Source organism: Sceloporus occidentalis, unplaced genomic scaffold (genome assembly GCF_023333645.1).
Source record: "Sceloporus occidentalis isolate IW3139 unplaced genomic scaffold, rSceOcc1.0.p SCAF_26, whole genome shotgun sequence".
Classification (NCBI taxonomy): domain Eukaryota; kingdom Metazoa; phylum Chordata; class Lepidosauria; order Squamata; family Phrynosomatidae; genus Sceloporus; species Sceloporus occidentalis.
In genome coordinates, this window is record NW_028317006.1 from 13866433 (window position 1) to 13891411 (window position 24979).

At 42.2% G+C, this 24979-nt stretch overlaps 3 protein-coding genes across 3 annotated transcripts; 1 reads left to right on the forward strand and 2 right to left on the reverse strand.

Moving 5' to 3' along the window:
- Positions 1-1863: 1863 nt before the first annotated feature.
- Positions 1864-3699, reverse strand: LOC149300209 (UPF0561 protein C2orf68 homolog). Its single transcript, XM_089485658.1, has 4 exons — positions 3587-3699; positions 2774-2895; positions 2511-2656; positions 1864-1986 (listed from the first exon to the last, which is right to left on the reverse strand). The coding sequence occupies exons 1-4, from the start codon at positions 3697-3699 to the stop codon at positions 1864-1866; spliced, it is 504 nt and encodes a 167-aa protein (XP_089341784.1).
- A 318-nt stretch (positions 3700-4017) lies between these two features.
- On the forward strand, positions 4018-10773 carry LOC149300210 (ubiquitin carboxyl-terminal hydrolase 39). Its single transcript, XM_089485659.1, has 13 exons — positions 4018-4075; positions 4763-4838; positions 4926-5020; positions 5588-5724; positions 5989-6141; positions 6311-6536; positions 7072-7146; positions 7504-7571; positions 8067-8255; positions 8634-8776; positions 8897-9032; positions 9964-10050; positions 10726-10773. The coding sequence occupies exons 1-13, from the start codon at positions 4018-4020 to the stop codon at positions 10771-10773; spliced, it is 1491 nt and encodes a 496-aa protein (XP_089341785.1).
- A 1830-nt stretch (positions 10774-12603) lies between these two features.
- Positions 12604-17370, reverse strand: LOC149300211 (pulmonary surfactant-associated protein B-like). Its single transcript, XM_089485660.1, has 10 exons — positions 17322-17370; positions 16433-16563; positions 15965-16036; positions 15735-15860; positions 14879-15034; positions 14587-14673; positions 14316-14499; positions 13909-14069; positions 13278-13358; positions 12604-12723 (listed from the first exon to the last, which is right to left on the reverse strand). Exons 1-10 carry the CDS (start codon positions 17368-17370, stop codon positions 12604-12606), a joined length of 1167 nt encoding a protein of 388 aa, XP_089341786.1.
- Positions 17371-24979: the final 7609 nt, after the last annotated feature.

Here is a 24979-nt window from a genome sequence, read left to right on the forward strand (position 1 = left end):
GATACGCGAGTATGCTTCCATAGCTCACAATATATGTCTGTATAGTTCCGTATCTTACGTTACAAGCATAGCACGTCAAACTCATACATTACAAGATACGTAGAAGACACGGAAACACACACTATCCATACATGCGCAGTACCGCTAACGTATATATGAGCAACTACCCCTGTATACATACCTTACCCCCGCAACCCCCGGATCCCCCAGAGCCTCCGTCGAGGAGACCTTTAAGTCATTAAACTCGCAATCACTGCAAAGGCTCCTGGGAGTTGTGGTGCCAGGAATCGCTGCGCTCGTTGCCTGAATGCGAATCGAAGACTACATTTCCCATCATGAACCGCGCCAGAGGCTGAAATACGTACTCGCGTCGTCTAGGTATTTGTGGTAACGTGCTTTACGTCCGCAAGGTGTGCTCTTTGAAGTGAATGTCACGGAGGGTTGTCCTAAAAGTGAGGGTACGAGCGATCTTTGGAACTGTATCGGCTTGGCTTTCAAAATTTTTTTCGTTAAAAATTGACACTGCTTCTTATAGTATTCAACTGCAGAAATCTGATTTTACTTTACTGAGAGGATGGTAGATAAGTGGAACAGCCTCCAAGCAGAAGTGGTAGAGGCTAATACAGTGAGGGAATCTAAAGATGTATGTGACAGGCATTTGGCTATCCTGAATATAAGGCGAATCCAAGCAGAATGAATGAATATTTGCTTTCAGATTCTATGTTTTTATTTGTAGAACACCAGTAAGAATTTCAAAGCATCACATATAGCATTGCATACGTGCCACGTACAACGCTGCAGCATATGATGGCGACATAAAAATCAATAAATAATATATGTGAAGATGTAAGCATCGCTTGGTACCGCAGTCCGAATAGCCATATAAAAAATATACATCTTTATAAATTCCTGACCATTGTCAAGAGGAACATACAGCCTGGAGCGAGGCACTAACGCGATCGGGTTTCACGGTAGAAATGACTCGTAGATCCCCAAGAATTGTCTTAAAACGATCCTGTGTCGGGTTACGTGCTAGGTGTCGGGTTTTGCCTGGGGAACATGTTTTGGCTGAGATCAACACGAGGAGGAACGTGTAGGGACTGCCTGCAGCCAAAACAGGTTTGTTTGCATTTTTCCAACCAATACTTAAGATCATAGACAGAAACACACAAGACACAGCGCACTTTTAATAAGAAATGTCGGTCTCCGCTCTGGGCCAACATCTTCCATCAGCAGCGGGCTGCGGCACGGATCACCGCCTCGGATATGAAATAATTAACATACATACACGCCAACACACCCATCAACAGCGACACCGCAAGTGTATTTATTATTTCCACTTTATACATTATTAAAAAAAACCCAGAAGCTTCCAAAACACAAACATTACCCCCTTTCCTCACATTAGATAGCAATTTATTTTCCACAAATTGCTAAACAGAAGGTTTCTGTATTTTTTAAAAACTTAAATATTATTTCTAATGTTAAGAAGCGCGAAGCACCGGTCTCCTGGCTATCAGGATTTCCGATCCTCCCGCTTCATATAACAGCGGCTTCTGACACACATCGCGGCTCGCAGCCACGCGCACACCACCCAGGTCACTAATCTCAGAGGCATCGGCAGCCTGTCAGCGTGCCGTTTAGCAGACCGGCCGGCCGATCACGTGACCGTACTGCTCCGGATTGTACAGAGCGCAGGCCGCTGCCAAGTTTAGAGGGCAGCTGATAACAGAGCCTTAGCTTTTACGTTCTCCTTTCAGCTCCTTTCTCCTTCCGAAGCGGAGCCGTGGATGGCCAGCGCGACTGGTCACACGAACACAGACCGATTAATTGTAACCCCCACCGAGGGGCGAGGGGATGGCTTCAGCGGTGCTGTCTTCGCTTGGAAATCTCCTCTTGAATTCGTCGTTTCAGGGCTTCCCTCATCCTATTCTCCAGATGATTCTGAACGCAGATTTTACCGGCCACTTGCTCGGCATCGTCATCCTAGAGGAGGGGGCATACGATGATAAAGTATTTTAGACATATTACATCATGGCAAGTTCTTTAAACCCTTAAGCTGTGCTACGTGGGAACACAAAATGTCATAATAAAATGTAAAAAATAAAACAAAAAGACACCTTACTGAGAAAGTGGTAGAGATAAGTGGTACATCGTCTCAGTAGAAGTGGTAGGGGCTACAACAGTAAGGTAATTTAAACATGCATGGGATAGGCATATGGATATTCTGAATCTAAGATGAGACCAAGGACTGATTAGGACTTTAGAACATGAAAAATTGGCTGAATGGTTCTTATCTGATGTCAAATTCTATGTTCTATAGGATGTAGATATAAGCCATGCTTGATAAATAAGCATTGAGATCACAGTGATCTGCTCAAAGACTCATAATAACAATGAAGCGTTATGATTTAAGTAGCGCAGGGTCCTTGGGCGTCTATACATCTCATTCCCCAGTATATATATATATATATATATATATATAACATGGCTTTACCATATCCGCTTACCTCGTATACAATGATGGACGTGATCTCCCCTCCATCCGCCTCAAAGTCCAAACAGAAGAGCTGCGCTCCAGGCTGCTCGGGGTCTGTGCTGCTCTCGCTGCTATTGGAGTCGTCATCATGTAACGCACCGTCCGGGCGAGCGCCTCCTAACAGGAGTAACAGATACAGGATCTATCCATGTCCGTAAAGCCCCCGCAAGCACATCGCTGATCTACGCCCCATCCGACTTACGGACGGATCCCACCTAAACCATTCCGCTTCGCTCTCACCTCTTGGGCGAGGGTGGTAGACCTGCAGGTCGGGCTTCTTGGGACGGGGTGGTCCCGGAGTACACCTTCTCTTCTGCTTTTGTTTAGCTTGCTTCACTTCTTTGTCATAATCATCTCTGCGTGTACAAGGAGGAGGACAATCATTTTAGCAATTCTCAGCCAGAAGGATGAACCGCGGCAGAGGACCTTTTGGTTCTGGCCATAGAGCAGGTGAGCGAGAACCGTAAGCCGGGACCGAGTTTTGGTCCTCGTGCCATCTGTCTGGCGTTGAGTCTGGGGCGGCTCCGGACAGGCCACAGTATCCGACTCACCCACCTCTAGCAAACGGACCACCTGTGGCCGGCGCACTTATACCGCTTCCCGACATTTATTTTCCAGTCTCGATACTTAGTACAGGGCCGGAGTGGCCACAGCCGGTAAGTGACCAGCACCACATGCTAGGGGCCCGGTGGGCATTTGCCGGGTTTGCAAGACAGCCAATCCAAGACTGCTTACAAAATGCGTTGGTGAGTTGGGGACTCGTTGTGCGGCACTACTTTCACACCCACCAGTACTGTATGTTTTATATAGCGCCAGCATATTCCATAGAGCTGTACAATTGGATATATATATATATAAATTAGTAATAATGCGCTCTGTCTTTCTCCTCACACGTTTAGGTTGGAATAGGAATATACTCCTTTTCCAGAGTGCTCTAATAGTCCGATAATTACTATGATTGGCGCAATCGTTATCCGCACCGAGTAACTCGCCATCACTCGCATGTAACTGCTGCTGTAACCCATTGATTCCTCCTCCTGCCTTTACCTGGCTTTCTGGTTGCGACGGATATGATGCACAAAACCGTGGCTCATATCAAGTCTCCCCCCGGGTCCGGGTCCGGGCCCAGGTCTGCCCCGAATGTCCGCATCCTCCTCCATGCCCCCCAGACGCCTCTCTAAGCCTGCTCCCCACACAACAAAACGTGATTGGGCACACACCGCAATGGTTTGCGATGATTGGCTAGGGAGTGACGCCCCTTGCTCGCTAGCGTTCAGAAAGACAAGGTGCGCTGATTGGCCTGCAATGCGAGCAATCAGTGCGTTCTATATTGAGCAGCCAATTATAGGCTACGATACGGCTGTGTGCCAAGCCTCGTTGTGGTGCTCCTTGTAACCTATCAATGCATTGGACGCGTTAGAGGTGGAGCCAGAAGAAATCAACGAGGGTTGAGACGCTGGGTTAGGGATACCGGGAGAATGAACCCAGAAAAGCGCATCAAGCGGGAACCGGAGGAGGTTGTGGATGAAGACGAAGGTGAGCGAAATAAAATGGTGGCGTAGGCTTGGTAGAGAGAAAGCGCAGCGATTCATGGGCTGAAACGATCGGTCATAGATGTTTACAGAAAGTTCGAGACTAGTAGCTGTATGAACGCAAAACAACGGTCACCCTAAAATTGGTTACATTTCCAGAGCCCAAATTACCTAAATTTATCTCAATTTAAGTAACATTTTTGAATGGCTTCTCTATCTTATTCTCCTCAGTGACACACACACAGACACACACACAGACACACACACAGACACACACACAGACACACACACAGACACACACACAGACAGACACACACACACACACACAGACAGACACACACACACAGACACACAGACAGACACACACACACAGACACACACACACACGGTATTATCACAAGTGTACAGCGATCACACATATAAGTATATTTGTTTTGGAAGTTGTATAGGCTGTAAGCTCATAAGAACAGAAACATGTTTTCCTTCCGTATTAGTGTCGCTGTTCTGTATCATTTATAATGTTACTGTTTATCTGCACCGTCCCCTCCTTGTAACAGCGCTATGGAATCTGTATTAATGAAAACACATTTGTGTTATTTCTATCACCGTTATGCGTCAGCGCATTCATTCTTATGGATGTTTTGTGTTGCCGGTTTATGATTTGCTGTAATAACGCTCTCTCTTCTGACAGTTGTATCGAAGCAAGGTCGCCATGAAACGGAAGACCGTCGCAGTCGCCACTGCCCGTACCTGGACACGATCAACAGGTCAGTGTGGCCTACGGGCTCTGTGTATCGCTGGCTTCGTGGTCCGGAAGATGAGGCTAATAACGTGTTTTCTTCTTGTGCTGCTAGGAGTGTCCTAGATTTTGATTTCGAGAAGCTGTGCTCCATCTCCTTGTCACACATCAATGTGTATGCCTGCCTTGTATGCGGCAAATATTTCCAGGGTAAGTCACGTTAACAAATACCCCGTTATGTAAATGCTTGTGTGAATTCAATCTTATTAGCCTCTGCTGTACTGTTCTTGTCAAAATCGCTATTGATCTGTGTGTACATTGGTCCTTCTAAATGATTTATAATAAGTTATTATATTGTTTAATGTTATTTGCTTCTCTTTATGCCAGTGTTTTATGCATCTCCACAATGACTTTCCTGTCACCTTCGCAATAGTTCATTATGCACTTTACCTTTCACTGGCTTATTTCTATCGGTATCATTTTGTTCCCCCGTCCTTTTTCTCTGTATGGTATATTTTTCTTGTTCACAGCCTGTGTCTGCTTAACATTATCTGTTTTATTCACTCCTCTTCTCACCAACTATCCCTTTCATCTGCTCCTTCTAAAATATTCCCAATACTTTTTTCTTTTTTTAATTCTTCCTCCGACTTACCAGCTTTTCCTGTAAGGTCTTATTTTGTCATAACCATGTCTCTTTACCCAGCAGTCCGAAATCTGCCGCTGCTCCGTATATAAAACTGAATAATCATATTACCCACCGCACTCCTCTGATTCCAGGTCGAGGGTTGAAATCTCATGCGTATATCCACAGTGTACAACTCAGCCACCATGTCTTCCTCAATTTGCACACTCTGAAGTTTTACTGCCTGCCTGATAACTACAACATCATTGACTCTTCCCTGGAGGATATTACGGTAACTGCAACACTCTTTCTTTACTGACTTTACATACAGTGTCGTCTGAGTTAATACTGTTTTGTGTTTTTGCTGGTTTACATACACCCCCCCCCCCATTGAATATGTATCTGTATGCATCTGTAAATTATAAATAATTATATGTGGCAATGGTTCATCTTTGTAGTTAAAGGAATAAGCATGTGTTTTCTTGTGTACTTCATTGTATTGTCTGCACTCAGTACCTGATTATTTGTCCTAACCCTCTCTCCTTGTTGCTTACAGTATGTTCTTAAGCCAACATTCACCAAAGCTCTGATCTCTAGCATGGACAAACAGGCCAAGCTTTCCAGAGCGTACGATGGAACCACATATCTCCCTGGCATTGTTGGATTAAACAACATCAAAGCTAATGATTATGCAAACGCCGTATTACAAGTAAGTCTAAGAAAGCTGTACCCATTGGACTTTTATTATTTGTATGCAGTGATTTCTGGGCAGTTGTGACTGCTGTGGGTTAAGACTATCCAGCTGTGATTTAAGCATCTGAGGCGATGGAACTGACCGCGGTACAGCCCTAAATCTGAATTATTGTTTGTCATTGAAGGCTCTCTCCAATGTTCCTCCCCTGCGGAATTATTTCCTGGAGGAGAAGAATTATCGGGATATCAAGCGCCCGCCAGGGGACATCATGTTCCTTTTGGTTCAGAGGTTTGGGGAGCTAATGCGCAAGTTGTGGAACCCCAGGAATTTTAAGGCCCATGTATCCCCCCACGAGATGCTACAAGCTGTGGTTCTATGCAGCAAGAAAAATTTCCAGATCACGAAACAAGGTATGCATTGCTCCGTGGCTGTATTCTATTCTTGATCAGTTAATGTGCTCCCCGGTTTTATAGGAAAGGTTACACCTAAAATGCATCTTAATCTTAAATGTAATGTAAGGAAGTTTTACTTTACTGACAGGGTTGTAGATAGACGGAACAGCTTTCCTACAGATGTGGTATAAATCTAAGATGTGGCCAAGAACCGATTTAAGGTCTGAGTCTGCATCAGGAAAATGGCAGACTGGCTGGGCCAATTGGTTCCTATCTGCCATCAACTTCTCTGTTGCTATATTCATTGTAGCCTTAATGTGTCTATAGTGGAATATACAGCATGTACTGGAGAATTGAAGTAGTCATTTACATAGCTAACAAAAAAAAATGTAACTGCTCCACATGTATGCAGAGAGTTTGCAGCTTTGTGTGTCTGTATTTTGATGCAAATTAAAGGATACAGATAGACAGCGTGAATGTTGGGATATAGAGCAGAATGTTTTGCAGATTCATCTATTTTTTTTTTTTTTTTTATTATTTTTTAATGTTACAGGTGATGGGGTGGATTTTCTGTCCTGGTTCCTAAATGCTCTTAACTCTGCACTCGGTGGGACCAAGACAAAAAAGAGTAAGTCTCTAGAAATTACAGCTCTGACAAAGAAACGGAACCATTTTTCCTCTTTAAAATGTAAATTGAAGACTTAATTTACAATCAGACTTTATTTACCATCTGTGTGATTAGCTACATAATCTAAACCTGTGAATTTACTAAAAACTTCCAAACTTTAAACTCCCTGATGTGTGATTATTGTTAATTTATTGCTGTATGGATACAGCTTGGAAGTATTCTTTTTTTATTTATTTTTTCCCTTTTCAATTTATCACTCAATTGAGCCTGATTATTTTTTTTTTTTTTTCTCCTTTCTGGCATCAAATTTTAGTCACCCAGTCTTGATACCTTAACTGTACTCCTGATCTTTTCCAGCTACTGTAACCGATGTGTTCCAGGGATCCATGAGGATATTCACCAAAAAGCTCCCACACCCAGATTTGGTAAGACTTGCTTATTCTTATTTTGACCTTTGTGACACTTCAACCGCATACTTAAGTACCTCGGCTTACTATGGGCAGTGGTCATATTTATGGTCATTGAAAAAAATCTAATTTCTCCTTGAATTAACCATTTTAATGCATTCAAATGCATAGACCCAGCTTCTTCACCTTTTCTTGAAAATGGCATTAAAAATATGAAGCGAGAAAAAGCCAATTCATATCTCACTTTTAACATAAGGTCTTAATATTCATTTACATAGAGGCTACTGATTGCAAATGCACCCTCTTACCTAGTCTGTAGTTTGCAATAACCTCAACTTAACATTGACTACATTTTATATCTTTGTTGTGAGTTTATTTATGTTCCCATAACATATTAGCTTGCATTTATCTGTTATATCTCATCGACCTGCCTCGATTTCCCTTTCGAGCTGATAAGGCAATTCCCAACGTTTTGCGGTCTGGCTTTGATTCTTCTTTTTCTTGCATCCTCAGCCTGCAGAAGAGAAGGAGCAATTGCTGCATAATGATGAGTACCAGGAGACTGTGGTGGATTCTCCTTTCATGTTCTTGACCTTGGACCTCCCCACTGCCCCTCTCTACAAGGACGAGAAAGAACAACTAATTATCCCGCAGGTCCCTCTCTTTAGCATCCTGGCTAAATTCAATGGCATCACTGAAAAGGTACTGGCAAAGGGGAAAAGGTTGATTTGGGGAGACCCATATGTATATACTTCAAAAATGAAAGAGGGACAGGTACTCTGCTGCAGTTATCTGAATGCAATCCAAGAAGAAACCAAATGTTCAAGGCAGCATAAGGAGTCTTGTTTCGTAGATTGGGCTAAGACGACTGAGCTAGAACGCATACAAGTGACTCATTTGCGGCTGCCAGAACTTCCAAACATGTAAAAAATACAAAGTGCCTTTTGTAAACTGCTTTTACCCTAAAGCCTTGAATATATCTTTAAAATATTATATGTTGACCATGGCTGTTAAGTTATCGGGCTGTATGGCCGGTGTAGATGTTCATGTATTTATTTTTTTTAAAATTTCTTTCTACAGGAATACAAGACCTATAAAGAAAACTTTCTGAAGCGCTTCCAGCTCACTAAGCTGCCCCCTTACCTGATCTTCTGCATCAAACGTTTCACTAAAAATAATTTCTTTGTAGAGAAGAATCCTACCATCGTGAACTTCCCCATCACGTAAGTTGGTCCCCAGACTCTAAGCATTGAAGGGCCAGGTCTCGTGACTGCAGCTGCCATTCATGTTAATGCACTTAATCTGTGCTGCAATAACCATGTGTGGTTCTCGTTGGTGTCCAGGAATGTAGATCTGCGAGAGTACCTTGCAGAGGAATTTCAGTCGGTGCATAAGAACACAACCTACGACCTTGTTGCAAACATAGTGCATGATGGGAAACCCACTGAGGGATCTTATCGTATACACGTCCTGCATCACGTAAGTCCCACAGCTTGTGGTTTCTTCGACTCTGGTGCTGGGGTCCGGTACTAGTTGGAGAGATGCCCGTCGCTGGGTTGCTAACGGTTCTCTTGCTCATCCCACACTGTACTGCATAATAGCCTGTAACGCTGTAACTGCTGTTAAAGAATTTCTGACATGACCTACAATAACTATCGGATTCATGAGCTTACTCTCTGCCAAATGTTGCTGGCCTTGGCGGATAGTCTTAGACTTGCCTTCACTCCCCTGTAAGTAGATGGCTGTACACAAGAGTTCTGCACTGGGTCACAGGTAACCAAAAAAAGTTTGAAGAAGCCTACTATAGAGGGGTTGCTCATAAGCTTATGGATAGCATATTTCTTTAATAATGATAATTATAAACTGTGTCGTTAGATACTTGGGTTTCTCCCTTGTTTTATGTTGTGTCTATTACTGAGCTGCTGGTGCAAGAGGGTGATGGGGTTTAAGGAAAGTGAGCAGGATGTAAAGATTACACAGATGAGAGAAGGAATGGAATACATCACATTGGATTTACTATGGCTCACTTTTATCTTGGCATATGAGTGTCCTGTACAACCGTCTCCTGTTTTATGTTTTAAATTATGAAACAGACATAAGGAATAAATAGGCAAGCAGTCCATGTTTGTCCTAGCCTGCTAATAGAAGGAATCATCTTAATGTACAGAGCCACTAATGTATTGTCAGATGATTAACGGTTGGAAATTGCTAATTTAGACAAACTCTTCACGGTTCAGTAGGCTTTTTCTCTAAAGCCCTATTATTGGTGCGTTGGGGACGTGTTCCATAGTCCATGACTTCCGACATCGGCTCTGATCTGGTTTTTAACTTTATATACTGTAGTTTTATGTTTGGTTATTAGTTATTAGTCCATCTGGGATTACGACTCATGTGTCGTGTGTTTCCGCAGGGCACTGGAAAGTGGTATGAAATGCAGGACCTGCAAGTAACAGATATATTGCCCCAGATGATCACTCTGTCAGAGGCCTACATTCAGGTGTGTATTGTCGAGACCATTCGGCCATCTGTACATGTGTGTAACGTCTATATTGATTATCTGTGTGCGGTGCGTGTGCACGTAGAATAGTCTTATCGGGATGCTCGCGAGGCGATACCTGACTGGGGCAAGTTTTCATGGTATCCTTGATTATTCTCCAGTGTAGGAGGTTGAATGCAAGCAAATGGTTATGAGAAATTAAAATTAGATTATTTTTGAAAATGAAGTACTTGGTTTGATCTAGCTAGCAGACGGGGATAATTCTCACACGCTTTTCGATAGAAAATATAAATAAAAGGTTCTGTTCTAACTGGTTTGTGTTTAAGAAAGTCCTGTATCACTGTGTAGTAAGTAGTTTTAAAATGTTTATATATAAATAGTGTGTGACTTGAGGACTGGCTGGAAACTGCTATTCTAGTAGAATCTACCCCGATAATTTACTGAAGGTTTTGAGCCGCATCCTCAAGGCTTCATCTCTCTCATTTGGCTACTTTGTACAGCATCTTTGTTGCCACGCACGTAATGCTAAATTATTGGTGTGAGAATTCAGGATGTTTGAACAGGTTATGGATGGTTTTTTTGTGTTGGCCTTAATTTCATACAGCAACATTACATTCACATGTGAAATAATCTTTCATTGTAATGGCTCTCTGTTCCTTATTTTAATATCCATAGATATGGAAGAGAAGAGACAATGAGGAGAAAAACCAACAGGGGGCATGATCGCACCCCGAACACCAATCATTTTTGAAGACATCTTATAAAAAGCAGGATCAGATGCTGGAAACAGGTTGGAGAAAACTGAGCGATGCGTACTGACCTCATGTCATTCCGGTGTGACGATGCCTTTCTACCTGGTGTCTGAGAAGAGTGGTTTATGTGAAGCTAATAGGAAAAACTTGATTTTGTCCCCTTCATGTGCTCTGATCGTCGCGTGGTAGAACCAGCTATGTCTGTACAGATAAATCTTCTCACAGTTTGTGCTTGCAGCCACGGGTCGGAGACTTTGATATTTTAAAAAAGATATATATATTTTGTTTTTTGGGTTTTTTTTTTTGTCTTTTTATTAAACTTGTTTCATCGCAGGTTAATTATGTTGTATTTGTTCTTAATTATCAATATTTTAGTACAAAAAGTTGTACAGTCACTCTAAGCCATCAAAACCTCACGACACCTCTGAGCATCTGACAGCTTATGTGGCTTTACCTTTTCTTTCTATGTTGGCCCGGCAAAAAAGTATCGCTTTACCCAAAAACTACATATTGTCTTGGATCAGCACAGCCATATCTTTGAGAAATATAGTCCAAGTCTGAAATCGCCAGATTGTTCTGCAGAAGATACGAGTCTGTAAAAAGTACCAGTGTGTCTTGTTTATAGTGAACATGGACACGGCTACTAGTTTATTTGCTAGGCGCATAATACACTGCTAGTGGAAAGCTTTTTAAGTGAACTGCAAGCTTATTGATCTTGCAAATGTATAGATCAAAGATCTAAGTAAAATGCATCAATTTGTACTCAAACCCCTTTTTTATGTTACTATGTATGTTTCTAAGGATTTTCACTCATCATCCCTCTCGTGAATATTTGTTTCAGAAAACACATCGTTGTAAAGACGGCCATCTCTTTGGGGTCTGTTCACTGAAGGAAGGGTTGAGATTCAGCTCCTCAACTTCGCTATGTGTCAAAGGATCATCCCTATTAAACTTTAAAATTATTAAAGAAAAGTTTGGCAGGTCCTGTATAATACTCGGTTAAATCGGGGAGATTTCTCCTGTCTCCTCATAGATTAAATTATGCATTATACAGGGCCAGTTCAGCCTCTCTTGTCATAGTCGGCCCTTCCTAATGAATAGTGGAGTGAAGGGGTTTGTATTAGTGTACTCTTTTTGAAAGGTGTGTGTGTGGCAGATCCTGCATCATGCGAAATACACACCAACTGGGGTTCTATGTTACAGCAAGTTCTGTTTCCCTAACCTTAATATTTCATGATCCATCACATCTGGTATTGCAGTATTGATGGGATAACTTGTTTGTGGAATGACCCTTCATGTGAGGATCTCCCTGGTTTTACTGCGGAAAGAGGAGACGGTGGTTCTTTTTATAAAGTATTTATTTTATTGGAATTGAGTAGAAGTAAAGCTTGCTGGATCTGCGATCTCAGAGCCACGAGTCGCAGTGTTGACGTCTGGAGTTGCTATGGTAGACTTTAATGCCAAACGTGAGTCAGGCAGTGACCAAGAGCCTGGGGGAAAAAGATGATATATTTGTTAAAAACCTTTCTCTAGCTTCCCGGCAGATTTGCTATCGAGGAAAAGTCTATGCACTGCGCCAAGGAGGCCAAACGTGAAAAAACCCTCGCTGGTAGAGTTCCACCTGCATCCGTACAAACATTCTGTCTTAGTAGCGATGTAGATAACGCTATTTTGACAGTTTGTACGCTGGAATTGCAAATTATTAATGTATCAATAAAATTAAACTGATTTAACTCGAAATCTTCCCATGGTGCAGCACACTCATATGGCTGTTGACTCCGCCGGCGGCGGATATTGTTGTCTACTCGCTCACCTCGCACTCTTTAGCTGTGTCCAGGCTCCTGCACCAATACGATGGTCCCGCTGCACACCCCGTATGTTCTGGGGCAGGATTGGTGACAGCGGGGCAAAAACCTGCATCCTGAAACCAAAAAGAAAATAAGCGAGCGGCAACTGAGTTTTATATTAAAACTTTCTTCTCTTGTGTGTGTAACGTCTCTTTTGGTGCAGCTTTGCATTCAGGTAAATGTTTGCTGTATGTTAGAACGATGAACTCTTTATCATTGAGCTTTCAGGCTTTTTTGTTAATGTCTCTGGCCTTTTTCGTTGGCGCTCTCTCTCACAATACATAATGCAGGGGATTTGGTTAGGAGGTATATTGATTATACAGAACAAAGGATCCGCTTTATCCAAATGTCATGTGATAGGAGTGAGAGAGGTTTATATATAAGCAAGACTTCTGGATTAGAACAATGTGTTTTAAAAAAAAAATGTGAATGTATGTTTTATAAACAACATACTCTTTGCTGTTTATATTGTTCCCCTTAGAAGCACAACACTGGAATATAATATTAATAATTGACTTTGTGTTACTAATTTCTGGGGAGGGGGATCACTGTTTATGGGGATGGTAAATGAGCTGTAATGTAGGTCCTCATTCACAATGTGTTCTTTTTATATTTGTGTAATCTGTACCTTGCATGTTCTCTTGGCGTCCCACGGCTTCTGGAGAATCTGGATCAGCTGCGCCAGGTGTTCTTGTATAAAGTTCTGGCACTGAATAGAGAATAAGACATATTAATGAATGCCTGTACCCTAGATTACAGAATACGACTAATCCCTGTATATTTACAGGTATCGGATTAGGATTACTATTTGCCGCATTCCATGTTCAGAACTACATTTTATTATAATTTCATCAGATGTAACTATTACTATAAATGCATTTTTTAATGCAGTGCTGATTTATTTTGAGGATACTTATTGCGCTTACATATTCCTGGGCATGGTGCACTATAACCCTTTCAGCATCTGGAGTGCGGAGTGTTTAATAACCCTTTATTGTATGGGCGCTGGTGTAATTAATAAGTGGTATCTCTTGACAAGGTGGGGCAATAGTGGTGAGTTCTAATACGACAGCAGCTGGGGGGCTATTCAAGGCAAGTCCTATTTCATTAAGACTGTCTGGCTTTGAGTTGCTCCTACTGTTCAGAGACTAGAGACCTGAATACAGATTTTAATTCACACGTTTTGGGGTAAAAAAAGAGATGTTTATGGAATTTTGGCATTTCTATGTTTCAGGTTCAGTCCATATCCCCCCCCTCACCTCCTTCCAGTCCAGCTCCGGGTCAGTGCAGACTCGCAGGAGAGCAGCTTTTATGTCTGTCTCGGTAGCATTTTCACCCAGAGTGGGTTTCACTTTGTACGTGATGGCCAGACACATATCGCAGGTGATATCGTGACTCAGGACTGGCATTACTGGTAGCTCTGTATAAAGTCACAAAGATTTTAGAAAGCTTTCCTATATGCACCTCATCCCCCAAAATATTAAATTCTGCTAAATTTGATTGTTTTCATTATTGTACAGAGTTTATGTCATTGATGTCTGAGGTGGAAAGTCCACGGAATTGATGTAGTTATCAAATTTGCCCCGCTCTGCCTGAAAATCACCCCAGGTTCTGTTGTTGTACACCATTAACCACCTCCACCTCATTCACCCGTGGCTGCCCTTACCTGCCCCACAGTTCTCACCAGTGGAACACATGAACAGAAGTCCACAGACCAGTTTTGGCCCCAGTTTGCCAAGAATGAGATCAAGTATGATGACGGTATATCTCTCCACCAAGCACTGGCACACCCCAGCGATCTTCCCGGGCAGGACGAGGCACAGCGCTGTGGCTGACTTTGCAATGGCATCCTGCGGGAGCAGAAACGTCGTTAGGGCATTTTTCCCTTTATTAATGGGTCACGATTAAGAAAAAAAAAAACCTGCTGATGGACTCACCTTTGGTATGGCTGCCTCGAAGCGGCCGATGAAGGATTTACACATCCAGCACATTGGCATTGGGATCGGAAAGTCTCCATTTCCACCCTGTAACACCAAGAAATGGTTATAGACCTGCATACGGATTATTACATACAAGGAGCATTAAAGACCCAATATCTACTTCTTTCTTCTGTCTTCCGGTCGCATTTCACACTAAGTAGTGAATGTTGCATATCCTGCATGCGAGATCCATATATTTGAGAGTTTGGATCCATTCCTGTTGGATAACATTTTATAGCACTTGCTTTACCTGTTCCTGTGAAGCTTTGGTATATGCGTTGTGTACATTCTCTTGGATAAGGGGTAATACTTTCTCCAGGATGTGATTGGTCAGTTGATCCGAATTCCAGCTGCTCGATTGGTCCGATAAACAGAAGGTAAGGGAGCTACATATAGCTTGTGGCTTCTGTAAAACAAGGATGTGAAGAATAACTACGCAACAATGTGCCAGTGTCCAAAATCCTTTGTGTCAAAAAAACCCCTGAGAACATGAGACAGCAAATGGGGGCTGGGGAGGGGGAATTTGGAATGCTGAAGGGTATATAGCTGGAATATGTATATTTACCCTCTTCAAGAGGTTTGTAAAGAGGTAAGTGCATTACTGTGTACAAGAACATTCAATGGCAATACAAGGACCTCTCAGAGGAATTCTTCAGCTCTCGGATTGATCAAATAACAGGAGGCCACCATTTAAGATTAAAAGGAGTGGTTTCTGCGTCTTTAGAGAGAGTGCAAACCCCAAATATTAATGTCCTTGATCTCTACGCACATTCCAACATCAAAGCGCAAGATGGAACTGTACTTGAGGTTAAGTGGAAAGTTAGAGTAAGGAGGCATGTTGACTTGCAATGTAAGGTAAGAGGAACAGCCTCCTAGGAGTAGGGAGTACAGTGTAGGGAATACGGGGAGACATAAATGGGATAAGACTGTAAATAAAATTCCATCTGTCCGGGACAGCGATTCACTGTTACTGGCAAGTAGCAGAAGAAACTATGGTTCTATATGTATTGAGTTCCCCGCGATCACCCAACTTCTGAGTAAAGGCTGTGAAACGCTTCCCCAGTTTAGCCCTAAAAAGATAGCCGGGCCACAAAGCTTATACTCACAATCTGACTTTCCAAAAGATCAACCAGGATGCCCTGATACTGTTCCACTAACTGGTGACACTGGACAATGAGAGGTGTAATAGGCAAGTGGGAGCACTCCTTGTGCAGGAAACTCTTGACGGTGTCCTACGTTGGATGGAATACAGCCGTATTTAGGACAAAATGGTACAAAATTGTTAGTTTATGCTGTCCTTACAGGACGTTGTAAGCTCAGCAACCATAACAATTACCTGGATAGATGATGCCTTCACCATGTTGAGCATGATTGCGACAATCTGTTTACACTCCCCACACAGGGTGTCCTGCCAAGAAATTAGACATCAAGAACCAAGATTGAGAGGAATTGACTAACTTCAATAGAACTTTCAAGTCTCCTAACCCATGTAGCTTATATACACCACCCGCATTTCACACATTACCCTACAAACACACAGCACAATGCTAGCTCAACAGCAATGTCCCCTATACCCAATTCTCCGTCTCTTCCTTATTTTGTGAATGCCAATACCCTACAAGTCCTGATCTCACAGGCCTAAATCTGGGTGTTCCCTAATAAATCCAGATGTTACTTAATATATTTCTGATTGGACTGTGACATAAAGCTGCCAGGGGCCAAGCAGCCCTGTGTGTTACGCTGCATTGTATTAATGCCTCTGGATATTCACAGGCTGTCCGATGTATCTCGGGTTTGATGTTACCTCTCCTTCCTTCCAAACAGTGTCCTTGCAGTGATCGATGGCTCCACACTGAGCAGCCGTCACCAGATCCTGACACCAGAATTCTGGACCCTGGGCACAACCATCCTTCACTAGGACGTTGCCAGAAACACCTAAAGGGACAGGAAAAATGGAATCAGAGAATTAACTTCTTAAACAAGCAATGATGACACGTAAACTCAACAGAGGTGGATTCCATCTGGTGTTTCACAAATAGTTTATGTGGTATCCATTTTAAATACTATCAATCAGTTGGGAAGTATATCAAGCGGCATATTACCAACTGAGGAACAGGGTCAATGCACAAACAATAAAATACAAACCAAAAAAACCCCAAAACTATAAAATAACAGCAAATATTAAACCAAAAAACAGTCAATATAGCTAACAATAATGTTTTAAAAGATACGTTATATAAATTATCACTTTCAGTCATTTACGCTGGAAGAATGATCACAGGTGTTGTAGTCTATGGTACCTGGAAATTCTCAGATTCTCAGGTTTTTAGTCTCCTCTGGATGACTCCGTTACTAATTTTGATTTGGTGATATTGGTGCCTTTCACCTGTACATCACAAATGAAATCCCTGCTTGATTACAGGTGACTTCATTCAAAATATTACTGCCTCCCAAGTAATAGTCGTCATAAGGACCATTATTGAATTCTACCCTTTTGCGAGTAACTACAAAATATTTGTGACAGGCTATTAAAGGGTTAATAGTCGAAAAAGTCTCAATGGCAGCCCTTTCAGAAAGTTCTCATGTCATGGCTGGAGACGTAGCCAGAGAAAACCCCGTTAAAATCAGGGATGTATTCTATAACTACATATGTGTATGTGTGCGGCATGTGTGTGCATGTGCAGAATCCTTACCTGCGATGACGCACAGCACGCAGACCCAGGTGATGCGTGTCCCTTCCATGTTCGCACGTAGTTTGCAGGGTCCCCTCTAAACACAGCCTTATATACTCTGGCCGGAGGAAGGTATGCAAACGTAGCTGCCCATATGTATGAGTCAGTGAGGCTGAGAGCCCGACGTGTGTACCTCTCCTACACGCTACTTTCATGATGCGGCGGGGTTGCCAAACCACTGTTTGATCAGGGACTTAAAGAAAAGCGCACTTCGGGGATGATTTCAGCAATATACGGAATGGAATCTACATTTTACTCAATGCTGCCCTGAAGTCTGCGCTTCCTACTCGCACGTATGATTTAAAAACAGTCTGATGGTCCTCCAATTCATTGCATTCATGCCGTCCCATCCTGCCCGAACCTAAAGCACAGCATCAAATCTACATACTGACCCCATTGTCTAGAACTATTACCCGGAATAGTTTTGAGCAATGATACTCATGTTAAAAATGTGACACCTGATTTGTTATAAAAACACAACATTTGATGGCAGATAAAGACCATTCAGCCCATCCAGTCTGCCCTCCTGCCAAACATTATTTGGTCCTTGGACTTTTCTTCAGTGGCGTCGCTAGGGTGGCCAGAGAGGGCCATGCACCCTACATAATCTCATACTCAATCATACTGCCCACCAACGCCAGGGCAGGCGGGGAGATCATAGATCTAGAACCAGCCCACAGTAAAGACCTCTGTCTCCCTGCTCCCTCAGGAAGCACACCGGCTTTTAATGCTGATCGCCACTGAAGCCGCGCGCACCAAGATGGAGCAGTGAGAAAAAGATCTGTATGAACAGAACTCACGCTCGCACCGCAAGACTTAAGAAAGGGGAGAGATAAGAAAAAAGTGAGGTAACGAGAAAGGGATAAAAATGGGGAGATAAAGAAAAAGGGCACAGAGAAAGAGGAGGAGAAATAAAGAGAAAGGATGGGAGGATGAAGAGAACAAAGAGAGATTGAAGAGAAAGGGGAGTGATAAAGAGAAAAGACAGAAAGAAATGAAAAAGAGGAGAGATAATAAGGAAATGGAAGAGGCAGGGAAAAAAAGAGAGACAAGAAGGAGGAGAGTAAAGAGGAAAGAGAAAATTGTAATAAAGAGAAATTGAAGAGATAATGAGAAGGGGGGATCAAAGAGAGGGGGAGAGATAAAAAAGAGAGGAGATAAACAAAGGGGAGAAATGGAAAAAGGGTGGGATAAAGAGAACAAAGAGAGATAAAAGAAAGGGGATAGATACAGAGATCCGTAAAGTGGCAGAGCCACCTTCCTCTTCTACTAGGGGTAAGCTATAGAACCCAGCGCCCTGCTTACATTTCCTAACGTCTTGTTATATTACCCACCCTGAAAAATTACTCCCAAATCCCTTTGATACAGGCTTTGGATATTTACATCAGCAGTGTGTAATTTTCCATGTATCATCATTGAATACAGCACACAAACATGACTGGAAAGCAATAAAAGTGAGGAAGACATAGAACATTTACATCTGTGGATTTATTAATCATTAATAATTGTTATTATTTATTATATTAATTCAGAGGAGACATGAGGTTTAGGTATGCTTGATTAACAGTAAACAAATCCTATCCATGAAAACTTTTTTTTTAATCTTGATCCAGTAAAAACTGAAACTCTGGTTGATTGTAACTACACAATCCCTTGTTACACTTCTGCTCCGCCATGCTTAAGTTCATGAATATCTCCTGATGATGCCGTAGTGACGTGTACGGGGAAACGCGTGGCGGGTTTATGTTGATTGATCAGTTCCAGTCCCAATTCATAATATTGGCAGGGTAATGCATTAATTATATTCCGTTTAGTGATCACTTTATGGTCAGCGCTCAGTGATCAGGACTGGGGGTCTGCATTTTCCTGTCTCCAACATGAGACGTGTAATAAGGGACTATGTAGTTACAATCTGACGTGTCAAGAGTTTGAGACTCTTTCCTTATACCTATGTCATTAGGGCCATTCTTCTTCTATTTATGAGTCTACTTCTGGGGCATTGAAGATGTGTTTGTCCGCAATTTTAAAACATTTAAGCCATTTGTATAATTATATGGATTATACCAAGTAATCAAATCAATAACCCACTTGACTGGAGAAATAGTTGAAACTTTTAAGTACTCCATAAGTGTTATGTAGTGGTTTCTATGTATGTACACCAAACGCTGGCCAACAGGAAGATCGGTGTTGTGGGTAAATTATTGCAGACAGATTTTCACACACACATACACATTGATGCTTACACACACATGCACACATGCGCATTCATGCTCACGCACACTTATGTATGTAGGCCCCCCCCATTAGCCTAAGGTAGGGCCTTAGAGGTTGGAAGAAAAGAGATCTATACATTGTGACCCAGATTCCTCACGTCATATCACAGTAATGCATTTTTGTGTAAATGCCATAACTATTTTGCCATTGTGCATAATTATTGTGCCCAACGTGTGGCTCGTAGAACGTGGCATCAGCAAGATTCTCGTTGTCCAGAAGTATGACATATATCTGGGCAGAGGACAGTGGAATAGCGTGCAGAGGTCCATGCAGGTCTGAGTACAGCACCGATAGACAGCTCAGAGTATCATGCAGCACTAAGTGACAGCCTAGAGGTCCGAGCAGCTCTGAGTGACACCTTAAACTGAAATTACCTGATATCCCGCTTGTTAAAGACCAATTCTGCACCCCCTTCCTGGATGCAGTGAGTCTTTTTACTACACCCGAGATCACATCTCCTACCCTCTGGTCAGTTCTTACACTCAGTCATGCTCACGCACACCAACACACTTCTAAGTCAAGTGTGCTCTCTAATATTTCATAATTAGTTACATAACCTTTTCTTATGGAGTGTTCTGCAAATACCACTTGGCCGTACTTTCTGTATATTGCAGACACAGCTGAACTTACTCATTGAGTGCCTCGGGGGCAATATGTACAGTTAATAGTAGCAGGAGCTATTTATTTTCTTTTATTAACATTTTAGATTATAGCAAGGCTTCCGAACGCCGCTGCTCGAGGTCCACACACAAGGCTGACATTCTGTGCTTTGTAGCCTGAAAACAAGTAGCTTTATGAATGCTCAAGCTGCAAAACCTAAAAATGTTAACTTGTTTTTGCGACCCTCGATATGGTCAGTAGAAGCAAGATCACTGTGCAGATGTATAACACATTTCCACCGGAGTGATGCCGCTGGGCCCAAAGCAAAGTATTAAAGTAGAGCACCCCGGTCCATGAGCTGCAGTTGGAACGTACAAGCCTGGAATTCTTGCTGTAGTCTTTATGTGGGTGCCACTTAACCAAAGAAACAGAATTTGACGGCAGATAAGAACCTATAGTCTACCCATTTTGTTTCCTGTTGTAGAGCCTCAAACCTTATTCAGTTCTTGGTCACGTCTTATATTTAGGAACAGTATGCCCGGCCCATTCCATTACTGTGTTAACCTCTACTACTTCTGCTGGGAGGCTGTCCCACTTATCTATAACCCTCCCAGATGACCTGTGCTCAGCCTTGTTTGCCTTATGGATAATCAATGCCTATTGCACAGTGGCGTCGCTACAGGGGGGCAATTGTTATTCCTTGCCCCCCCCTGTTGCCCCCCCGCCGAATTTGGAACCACATGTCCCAGATTCAATCCGGGACAGTGCACCTCACTGAAGGGGGCTGGCATCACCCACGAGGGTCATTGAGCCGCGCTGGCCAGCTGACTCAATTCTATTTCGGATCGACTGGGGTGGATTCTTAAAATGCTGTGTTTTTATGTGAATTCCAATTGATCTATACCCTCAGTGCTGAGTTTACATGTGATTTGCAGTTGATCTATACCTGCAATGCTATGTTTCCATACATTATAATTGTATACCTGCAGGATTTGTATGTCTGATTCTGTTTATTTGATCTATACCCTCAATGCTGAGTTCACAAGTGAATTTCAATTGATCTATACATGCAAAGCTGGGCTTGTATGTTAATGTGTTGATCTATACCTGCTATAGGCAGCAGGGTCTAATATATATATATCTATATCTATATATATATCTATCTATATCTATATATCGGCGGCAGGGCCTAATATTAATATATATAATAAATAATATATTTAAAAAACTGCCAGTTCAGCTGTTATTTTGAAATCATATTTCAATTTCAAGTGATAAGTACTTATTATGATAGTTAAAAATGCATGTCTAACACATATATGTGATGGGGCCATCACATAAATCAATAATAAAGGGAGGGGCTCACTGGGGGCATTAATACAAATAGTGCTGGCTGGAGGAAATCATACAAGGGTGTGGGGGCACCACATTAATCTATACTAAAAAGGGTGCTGGCTGAGGCATCAATACACAAGGGGCAAAAACACTAAGACGAGTATCAACAACAATCCTGGTTATCAGTGTAGCAGAGCCTGTCCGGGTGTGTGTGTATGGGTGTTGGTGTGGCAGAGTCTGTCGTGGTGTGTGTGTTTGGGTGTTGGTGTGGCAGAGACTGTCCTGGTGTTTGTTTGGGTGTTCGTGTGGCAGAGCCTGTCCTGGTGTATGTGTTTGGGTGTCGGTGTGGCAGAGCCTGTCCTGGTGTGTGTGTGTGTGTTTGGGGGTTGGTGTGGCAAAGCCTCTCATGGTGTATGTGTGTCTGGGTGTCAGTGGGGCAGAGCCTGTCCTGGTGTGTGTGTCTGGGTGTTGGTGTGGTAGAGCCTGTCCTGGTGTGTGTTTGGGTGTCATTGTGGCAGAGCCTGTCCTGGTGTGTGTGTGTTTGGGTGTCGGTGTGGAAGAGCCTGTCCTGGGGTGTGTGTTTGGGTGTCGGTGTGGCAGAGCCTGTCCTGGTGTGTGTGTTTGGATGTTGGTGTGGCAGAGCCTTTTCTGGTGCATGTATCTGGATGTTGGTGTGGCTGAGCCTGTCCTGGTGTGTGTGTTTTGTAGTTGGTGTGGGTCCTGGTGTGTGTTTGGTCATCTGTTTCCTGGCACTTAATTTACAGTAGGAACTATTTAATTTTTACTTATCCAGAGATAAAACGCCCTCCTGAATTTGTAGTGACTTCAGGGGACAAAACTTTCAAGGCCCAGAAATCATATAGTGGAAAAGTTAAGGTATTGTGTTATTTATTTCAAGGATTAGTGGCTTCAGGCTTCCCATGTTGAAGTATTATGTTAGTCCAATAACAAAAGTAAACTTCCATAGCACATTCCTTTTGGGAATATTATATATATATATATATATATATATATATATATATATATATATATATATACATATATGTTTTTTTCAGTGGTATGATTTAATGGTGGAAATTATTAATGCCCCCCCAGTTTTGACTGTGGTATCTTATGTGCCCCCCTATATATTGTTTCTAGAGTCGCCACTGCTATTGCAGTAGCTTAAAAATAGCTGGAAAGCTACATGCTGGCTTCAGGGCAATCAATGAAGAATGGATGTGATGTATTGCATGAAGAACATGCATGAAGATGGCACCAGATGTATACGCTAAGGAATGTATCATTAATGGTTAGCCTGTATCTATTTTAACCACTACCCCTAAGAAACATACTTTTTTCTAACGCTAAAAATGCTATACAGTGGGAATATTATTGTTACATTCTTGAAGAGTGGAAGAAATGTACACATGTACCGATAAAATGTTACATTTAACAATGTGACTAAAATCAGAAGGTGGCTGGCTGAGCAGAATTTTAATACGCTGGTCAATATGCCCAAGCCAATACTTTAGAAAGCCAATCTTTGATTGAAATGCTTTTTCATTAGGGCTGAACTTTTACAAAAATGAACCTAACACTTTTTTTATGGATTGGTGATTAACATTTAGTGAGGACATCTGGTGGCACAATGTTTCTGGCTGCCTGAAGACTCAGTGGTCCACTGGCTCCTTACCCAAAATGTCAAATTCAGTATTTTTTTCCATGAAGTGCCATTATTTTTCAGACATCGTGATAAAGACAATAGCCAGGCCTGGTTTAAGCAGCAGGTATCACCTAAATCAGGGAGGAACTAGACATATTCTTCATATGCAGACAAGTCCAAAGTGGTAGCAACTGTGCCTTTCTTTCCTACCCTGATGTCCACCCTTGCTAAGAGCTCAGAATGTTTGCTGGGTATGAGTTGATCTTCACAGGATAGGTCACGCAGAGCTGGGGAAAAGTGGCTAGAAAGGTTGGCCTGTCCACACCGGCCCCTTGCCTGGAGAAAGAGGAAAGTGACTGGGAAACACGGGAAAGCAGCAGATCAAACTCCAGATCAATCCCAGACAGTTCCCAGGTATGAGTATGAATCATAATGTTCTACAGCCAGGGAGTTTTGTTTGACATACGACCGGTACTGGCAGTAACCAAATCATTGAGAGTCCCCAAGATATTCTCCATGTTTGAATTGAACCATATACATGTGTTTAAGGGCATTTTATTAATATACACAATAATGTATATATTAAAGTATTTGTGTGTATTCTGATATCTATATTCATGTTATTATGAGCCAGAAATGCCATCTAATTTAGGAAAAAGAAGCACACTACAGGCCACCGCACACAATTCCTGTGAGTTTTACTCAGCACGTGAGTGATGCAGGTGACACTTTCTGGCTCGACATATAGGCGGCATTTGAAGTGTTAGAAACACAAATAGGCAGAGCTTTGTGCCACTCTTTACTTATTGCACAACTAAGAGCACACCGTCCAGAGAGTATGAGTCTCTTATATGTTATTCCTATATAATATAAGAAAGGGACCGGAACATAGAAAGCCTTTGATATTACAAAATACCCACCATGTGGGAGAATGTGCAGGGGAGAAAGAAAAGACTGGGAGTTTCTGGTCAGAATAGAAATAAAAAGAAAGCCGTAAGAGCCGCGTTTGTCATGCAAGAGACTGTATGATAGCAAACAGCTATCTGGCTCTTAGGAAACTACAACTCCCATGATGCTCCACCAACCTATGACTGGCGACTTATCATAGGAGCTGTAAAGGTATAGAATTGTACTGCGTCAGCTATGGAAAGAAAACAAGCAAACTTGGTAAAGATGGCACCATAATGGGCTATGTCTATTCTTCGGGGATATTGTCATGGAAATTCTGGTGATTCTGTTGATATTCAGTGACGCTCACAAAAAATCCTATTATTAGTATTGTATTAAAAGTAGGTTTCCAAAAATATTGTTTTTTTTTATTCTTGGTTTTTTTTTTTTACTAATACCGGTAATATGTTTTAGGCAGATAAGCAGTTTTCATGTGCTCTAGCTCTGTTATCTTCTTACTGCTTTAGTTGGGACTAAGACTCCCAAAATACTCAGCCAGGCAAAAGCATCTTGACATTTAGCAGTTGTCTGTCCCATTGCATTATGGGAGATATGCATCCTTCTAAAGATTATATCAAATGATAATTGTGTGCAGAAAACCAGCCACAAGCACACTGTGGATATTTATCGGCTTTCAGGTCACACTCAGGACATTGTAAATCAAATCATAAACTATCCAAATCTAATTAATGGTTTAAATATGTAATTAGCAGAACGCGCTTCCAATCCACCGGTACTTGGTTTTTCTTACTGTTAGTTGACAATGTAACACAACCACACAATGTAACACTGGAAAGGCGGAGCCTCCAGGCACACC